This window comes from Silene latifolia, chromosome 11 (assembly GCF_048544455.1).
Source record: "Silene latifolia isolate original U9 population chromosome 11, ASM4854445v1, whole genome shotgun sequence".
Classification (NCBI taxonomy): Eukaryota; Viridiplantae; Streptophyta; class Magnoliopsida; order Caryophyllales; family Caryophyllaceae; genus Silene; species Silene latifolia.
In genome coordinates, this window is record NC_133536.1 from 186,186,425 (window position 1) to 186,194,721 (window position 8,297).

Genomic DNA, 8,297 nt, shown 5'->3' on the forward strand with positions numbered 1-8,297 from the left:
TTAGGAACATCTTGATCGTAGAAATCTTGAGTGAGCAATACTGCAAAATACTGCTGCGCTGGGGACAAATATTTTGACGACCTAGGAACATCTTGATCGTAGAAATCTTGAGTGAGCAATACTGCAAAATACTACTGCGCTGGGGACATATGAATAATAATATGCAACAGTCCGCTGCTGGCTGGTAAAATGCGGGCCGGAACGAAAGAAAATCGTCGAATGGGTAAAAAGAGTAAAATAGCATCGAGGAAGAGGCGCACCAAAGATGGGCCCACAAATAACGAACTTATAACGAATTTTTGAAAATCCATGTGGAGGGAACAGAAGGAAGAGGCGCAGCAAGAGCTGCGTCTCTTGGAAGAGGCGCAGCGCCTGCTGCGTCTTTTCCCCAAGTTGGCTTTCCTGCGTAAAAACGCGAAATCAGAGGGATTTGTGTTCATTATTTCGAAACACAACTCACACGATTTCTCTCTCAAATCTTCACCATTTCCGCCAAGGTTTGATTCAAAATCTTGCTTTAAACATGACTAATCGAGGTATGTGTCTTAATCTTGCATTAATCTTCTTCATTCGTTGAATTTTGAGCCGCGAAAATTAGGGTTTTCGACCCTTTTGATCGAAAATTTGGGGCTTTTCCCCCAAATGGATTTGCTTTGCCAAATTGACACTAGAAATGGATAGTAGGTGATGTTAGGAACATAACCATGTATTTGCTTCGAATTTTCATCAAGTTTTGAGCCTTTGAATGAATTTTGAGACGGTTTTACAGCTGAACCGTAATTTGCTTCGAAAATAGCCTTAGGATTGCCCATTGGCGATGAAATTTGATATTTGGGATCCTTGAACGATGGGTAAACTTCCTACCATCTCGGAATTTTGGTTTGTGACAACTTTTTTAGGACACCTTTCTAGGGCATAATCACCGTTATAGCGAAATGCTGCCGAATCTCCGACTCGAACCCAAAACTTGACTTGACCCAATTTATCACATGAGTGATTGGGTTGGTGGGGACATGGCCAAGGATGGCACGGTAGGAGCAGTTTCAGGGCCTTGAAGGCTTGAAAACCCCTTTGACAAAGGCTTGTCGTCGTATGACGCGGCCTGAATTTGCTTTAACACTGCAGGTGATGAGGCTTCTACTTCTGGGAGAGCTCCCATGGAGATAGACGCCGCTACTATTGAGGATGCTTTAGAGCAGGCCTTCACCGCTGCGGTGATGGCTGCTGGAGACGAGGCTCACGAGGAGGAGACCGTCGAGGAGGAGGAGGCCCCGAGACGGGCCAACGTCGGGCGAGGAGGTCGTCAGCTGAGAGGAGCTCTTGCGTGGGCTGAGACTTGGGAGAGTAGACACCTCGTGTGGGCTGCAGAGGGTCACCTGTCCTACAGGACGGTGAAGAACTTGGTAAATAAGAATTCACTACTCATTATTCATCCTCTTTCATTTTTTTTTGTCCAAATTTCTTTCAAATTTTATTCAAAACTAAAGATAGCTTTGTTTCAAATCATAATAGGAGGCCGGGAACATCAGGTCGTTCTCGGGTTACACGACAGCGATGGAGCACTACGAGCAGCTGTCGGCGGAGGAGAGGGCCATGATCGAGCGTGGATCGTTCGGTCCTCTGGTTCAGGTCTGGAGGGATATCGTGAAGAGGAAGTTGCGGGCTAACCTTAGCCTGGTCCGCGCTTTCTTGGATCGATTCTGGGATACGACCTCCACGTTTCACCTACCTTTTGGTGAGGTGGGTGTCACTCTGGAGGATTACGGCATGATTTCTGGTCTGCCGTGTGGGACCGAGGAGATGGTGTGGTCGGAGACTGCTATGAGGGCGGACTCGGCCGAGGCGAGGAGATTGATCGGCTGGAACTTGTCGCCGAAGGCTGTTGCAGTGCCGGGTTTGGTACCCAGTACTTACGTCCGAGACTACTTTGCGGGGAAGACCCCGGCGCTGGTGACGATCGATGGGAGGGAGACAGCTCCTCCTCCTTGTACAAATGGTGAGCGAGGGCTCTGTCTGCGTGGCTTTGGTGGTTCCCTGTCTTCGATTTACCTCGGAGACAAGGGCGAGAGGTCATGTCGACGAAGCTCCTTCCCTTTCTTTCGGACCCGAGTTCCCTAGGGCGTTGGGACCGGGTCATCACTGGTTTTGCGGTCCTCATCCGCTTCATGAGGGCCATGGTTCGTCCGGAGTTGATGGAGAAGGGGACTTCTCCTGGCGCCGTTTCGGACACAGGCTCTTGTTGGAGGTATGAACCTTCCTTTAGACCAAAGTAAATTCCTTTCTTTATCAAATCACGAAAGATCGCCATTGATTATTCTGTTTTACAGGCGTGGGTGTACTCTTACTTCCCGAGTCTCGCGCCCAAGAGGACGGAGCCGTTGGAGAGGGCCTATCCCGTGGTGAGGGATTGGGTCATGTGCCGGACGAAGAGCAAGCGTTCTTCTCACAATGTCTACCGGCGGGACGTGAACGCTCTTCAGCTGAGCAGCGTGAGTATCCCATTTGTATTCATTTACTCTTCTTATACTTTGCTTTTAATTGATCATAGGAATGATCTTTGCTTTTATATTGTCGCAGTGGGTGCCCAGACCTTGGGCGGAGTACGCAGGAGCGCCTCCTTTTGTCGCTGAGGTCCTTCGACCTAGGAGCCCGAGTCGGCTGCTGTTGAGGACGTCGATGGGTCCTGTGTGGTATTTGGGCGAGCGGTTGGCTCGTCAGTGCTCTCGGGACGCGTTGACGGTTCCCGTCGATTCTCCCAGGACGATGTTTAGGGAGCCTTCGAGGCCGAGAGGAGGCGGACTTGGCCGGTGCCGTGGCGACGACCTTCTTCTGCCTGGCGAGGACTACTCGGCGTTCCTTTACGGGAGGTTGGCGTACTGGCCGGTAGTGGTGAGTATCTTTTTACTTTTGCTTGGTTTGATTTCGAGAATTGCGACGAAAGATCATCGGTTAAAGAGAGCTATTTGTCTTTACAGGAGGTTGAGGCGGCGGGCATCGAGCCCCCAGAGTACCCCGAGACCCTCGAGTACACTGACGCGACTGGGAGGACGACGATCTCCGAGTTGCGTGACTTTGACGTAGCTGTGACGGATGCTAGCTTAGATGACTGGCAGCATCTGATTCGGAGGGTAAGCCTCCGACTTGTATGACTTTTGTGTAAGAACACATTTGATTGAGTTCGCTCAATTTGCTGAGAATTTCTTTTGATAATGCAGGTCGCACCGTCCCGGTTCGTGGCACTATGGAGGGTGGCCAACCGGCTGCGAGCTACTGCCATCGAGGCACTTGTCGGTGGTCGAGGTCGTCAGGTATGAACCTTATTTGATTGTTTTTTGGTTTTGATTTTCGATCTTGCTTGAATTGATTGACATGAGCCAATTTGTTGCTGTTCACAGGGTGACCGCGGGCTGGAGCTAGAGTTGACCCAGTCTCGGGAGGAGACGGCTCGCTTGTTGAGGGAGCTCGAGGTTCGGGACGCCGAGATCGCCGTTCTGGTGGCGAGTGTTGCCGAGTTGGAGGGCGCCCAACAGTAGTTTTGTGTAGTTTTGTAGACTTGTACATTTTGGACATTTGATTTTGAAACATTTTTGGACTCTGTTTGGGGCGCAAGCCCCCAGTTTGCTTGGACTTTTGGACTTTGTTCAGGGCGCAAGCCCCCAGTTTGCTTGTACATTTGTATATACGATGGCCTGAGTGTCTTTGCTGTTGGGTTGTGTTGTTTGTACCTGCAGGTTAGTTCTTGAACAGGTTTGGTAGACAACGGTTTATGCCGTCATGCTGCCGAAATTTACATGGAAATTGCGTAAAACATACATTTTATATACATAAGGCCTCAATCAGCGCAAAATGAAACTCAAAAGAGCACGAGGAAAAGCAAAAAATTTGCCGGAAATGACCGGACGGTAGGGAGGGTTACCCCCTAAAAAAAAGGAAAAAAAGAAATCTGTAAGTTAGTGATGTGGAAATGAAATTAAGAAATTAATGATAAAAAAAAAGTAAATGAATTATAATGGAAATTATGTCCTAAGATGAAGAATTGGAATTTTTTTTTTTTTAAAAAAAAATGAAAATGAAATGTATTTCCTAAAATGAAAATGTGCACATGTGGTAAAATGCCGAATTGTCGATGTCGTCTCGAAATGCGTGCCCGCGAAAATAGGAACTTGAAACATGGTAAACTGCTCGTATTTACCAAAATAAAATCCCGTAGGAATAGGAAATTATTCGTTATAGAATTAGGAAAGATCCAGACGCGGAAATCACAGAAGTAAGACTGGGGAAGAGGCGCAACATGAGTTGCGTCCCTCTGAAGAGGCGCAGCGAGTGCTGCGCCTATTCCCAAGCTTGTCCGTTCTGGCGGATTTTTGGAAACAGCAATTAGTACAAATAGAAGCGTCGGTGGAGTTTTAATTCACATAAATCTTCCGTCTTTTCTTCGTCTATTCGCATAAAACTCCCAAAATAAATTTTCAAAAGAAAATTATCATCATGAATACTTTGGAGATCCGCTTGAAGGAATGGACCAACGAGTTTTCGAATATGGAGAAGCACGACATGGGTGCTTATAACCTTGGGTCTTTATTGAGTTTGAAACTCATTAAGGTAGTAAAGCCGTTCTTGGATGCTTGCCTTGACTATTGGGACCCGAATTATCATGTTTTCGCGTTCCCGGGGGGTGATATTTGCCCATTTCTGAAGAAATTGCTTGCTATTGGTGGTTGGGACCACGAACATTTACCCGCCATTCCTTCTACTTCACAAGGGTATAAGAGCAAATTCAGAGACTTGCTTGGACTGACTAGACTTGAGGTGGATCGCTTAGTTACCCCGAAAGGCGTGAGAATGTTGGACTTTGTAGACCGATTCATTAACAGGGCCGACCCTACTGTTTCCCATGTTGCCGGAGGAGGGCATTTGGCTTTGTTTGCGCACGTGTATGTCTTCCAAGGACACGTTGATGAAGATTTGAGAGGTGATCCCCGTCTTTTGGGTCTTATTGAGCAAATGGAGCTGCGCAGGAGCCCAGCTTATTTATGCTTAGTGGAGATTATCTTGGGTTTGGATAATAGGAAATCCAACCGCGATCTGCCGTTCTTGGGGAGTCCCGTCATTTTGCAGGTAAAAGGCATCATCTTTTCTTCTTTTCCGTTTTTTTTTGAACGTTTTTTTTTTTTTTTTTTTTTTTTTTTTTTTTGGTCTAATACCTGCTCTTGGTAGGTTTGGCTTATGGAACGGCTCCGATTGATCGAGCCCCCAGTTCATGCACTTTCCTATCATGCTCGTTCGATTGCGATGAGGACGCGGTTGTACATGGTGGACTTCACCCGGTCTCGTGACTATTGGAAGAACAAGTGAAGAATGATGATGGTCCGCCGATTAGGTGGGTCGTAGCATGGTGGCACCTCAAGTCCATCACACGGAGTATACTTCTTTGGATCCCACTAGGTCCGTGCGCATTCCGGGATTGGAGTTTATGGTATGCATCTTTCCGGAAAGATTGATGAGGCAAGTTGGGTTGAAGCAGATGATCCCTAGGCTTGAATCCGTCCCGCAAACTGCTATGGCGCTTACTACAGAGAGCCGAAGAGAGTGGGCCATTAAATGGGCCCAAAGAAACATGTGGTTCTTGAGCTTCTCCGCCAATGCTTTGTGGGTGTCGGATTCTTATCTGAGGTGGAGAAAGGCTGCAACTCCGGAAGAGCGCGAGAGACTGAGGAAATGTGAGCCTGTTGATTACAAGGTGCGCGAGGGAGAGAAAGAGAAGGAGAAGCATCTGACAGAGGGAGAAGAAGAAGCTGGATTTCAGGTCATTCATCCTTCGAAGAAATCAAAGACTACTCCTGTCGCGGAAATGGTGGTTGGCAAGAATGGCAGAGTCAGGCCTCGAGAAAGACCGCTGGTGATTAGGTCTGAAGTGGTGCAAGAGCGCCCAGCTCGAGGTCGTGACGGGAAATATGACAAGAATGACAAGGGCAAGGGGAAGATGGAGGAATAGCCCGAGTCTTTATTTATTATTTGATTATTATTATTATTGTTGTAATAAAAAAGGTGGGATTTTTAGAATCCTAGCCTATTCTATTTTTATTATGTAACGTACTATTATTATTAGAAAGTGAATGAAATAAAAAGGTTAAATGGTTATGAAACCGTTGAGATTTTCCACTTATTATTCTTGTCGAATTTCAAATGCAATGCAAATGTCCTTCTATTTACATTTTAGATATAATGGATTGAATCCCGTGAAGGATTGCCTACGTATTCACTTAAAAAGCGAAATCAAACCCTTGCGCGTAGTTCGAGTAAATGTAAAAGAATAATTGTTCGAAGCAAGAGCTTGTAATGAACATAGAAAATAAGCATGAGCTTTTGCTTACTCTGGAGGTGCGAATTTAGTTTATTTGATGATATGAGGATGACAAACTTGTCAAAATGCAAGAGCACAGTGACATTTAGCTTATTTCAGCTTGGCCAGGGGCCGTTTATTTAGTGCCACAAGAGCGACACATGGGTTTACGCGAGGCGCGTTTTTCTTCTATTCTAGGCATAGTACCGTTTCAATTGGTCGAGGTTTGTGGGGTTTGAAAATTCATTCCCGTCTAGGTCTGTGATTCTAACCGCACCCCCTGGGAGTATGGATTTGACTAGAAATGGTCCGGCCCAATTAGGTTTGAATTTTCCCCTTGGGTCGACAGGTAAAAGAGCTCTAACCGATTTGAGTACTAAGTCTCCTTCTTTGATGTTTCTTGGCCTAACCCTTTTGTTGAAAGCTCGTTTGATACGGGCTTGATATGTTTGGACATTATGTAAGGCGCGTTGCCTACGTTCATCCAGGAGGATGAGTTCTTCATACCTATCCTTCTTCCAATCGGCCTCCGGGATTTGACTTTCTAGTAGAATACGCAAGGATGGTATCTCTAGCTCGACCGGTTGTCTGACTTCCATGCCGTAGGTCAAATAGAAAGGAGTAGCCCCAGTGGGCGTTCTAACAGATGTACGGTACCCCCATAAGGCGAAAGGTATCTTGCTTGGCCAATCTCTGTAGTTGTCGATCATTTTCTTGAGAATCGTGACAACATTCTTATTTGCCGCTTCTACCGCGCCGTTAGTCTGTGGTCTATAGGGCGAAGAGTGATGATGCTTAATCTTGTATTTGGCTAGCAATTGCTCGGTTTCAGCTTGGAAGTGTGACCCATTATCGCTAATGATCTCATGTGGGCAACCATATCGACAGATGATGTTGTTTTGTATGAATTTTGCCACATTTTTAGCCGTAAGACCAGTGTAGGAAGCCACTTCTACCCATTTGGTGAAATAGTCAATCGCCACTAGAATGAAACAGTGACCTCTGTTCGGCTGGGGTTATTTTCCGATTATGTCGATTCCCCATGCGAGAGAATGGCCAAGGAGATGTCATCGTGTATAGCAACGAAGGAGGGACATGTTGTACATTCCCGAAGATTTGACAATTGTGGCAGTGTCTCACGTATTTGATGCAATCGGATTCCATTGTGGTCCAATAATATCCCAAACGTGTGATTTTCTTTGCCATCATGAGCCCACTCATGTGAGGACCGCATTCTCCGTCGTGGACTTCTTCCATCACCTTTCGTGCCTGTGAATGATCAAGGCATCGCAGGACTACACCAAGAGGTGTTCTTTTGTATAATTCTCCTTGCATCAGAATGTATTGGGAAGCTAGTAGGCGTATAGCGCGTTGTCCCCTTTTGTCCATGTCTGGTGGATAGGTACCATTAAGCTTGAAATTCAGGATTGCTTGGAACCAGGGTTCCTGTGCGATTTCCTCTTCGTCGGTGATTTGATGGACGTAAGCCGGCTCTGACCGTCGTTCGATGCACAAAGGCATGTCCATCATGTGATCTGGCATATTAATCAAGGATGCGAGTTTCGCAAGAGCGTCTGCAAATTGATTTTCCTCCCGAGGTAGGTGTAGGTATGTTACATGATCAAAGAATTGAGCGACTTGGTCTATCCTAGCCTGATATGGTGCGAGGCTTTCGCTTCGGATTTTCCAGGATCCTGTAACTTGGTTGATGATCAGTGATGAGTCCCCATGTACTCGGAGGTTTTTAATGCCTAAGCTTACTGCCGCTTGTAGTCCAATGAGGCAAGCTTCGTATTCTGCAGCGTTGTTTGTCACCTCGAAGTCGAGTTTGACAGCAATCGGTGTATGCTCACCTTCAGGAGAAATGAGCAACACTCCTATTCCGAATCCTCTTAAGTTGGATGCTCCATCAAAGTATAGGTCCCAGGAGTCTACATCTGTTTGAAGTATATCC

General features: G+C 46.5%; 1 protein-coding gene across 1 annotated transcript; it reads left to right on the forward strand.

The window, feature by feature from the left end:
- The first annotated feature begins 2,763 nt into the window (after positions 1-2,763).
- LOC141614490 (uncharacterized) lies at positions 2,764-3,685 on the forward strand. Its single transcript, XM_074433235.1, has 4 exons — positions 2,764-2,889; positions 2,976-3,128; positions 3,216-3,308; positions 3,396-3,685. The coding sequence occupies exons 1-4, from the start codon at positions 2,764-2,766 to the stop codon at positions 3,531-3,533; spliced, it is 510 nt and encodes a 169-aa protein (XP_074289336.1). The 3' UTR covers positions 3,534-3,685.
- Positions 3,686-8,297: the final 4,612 nt, after the last annotated feature.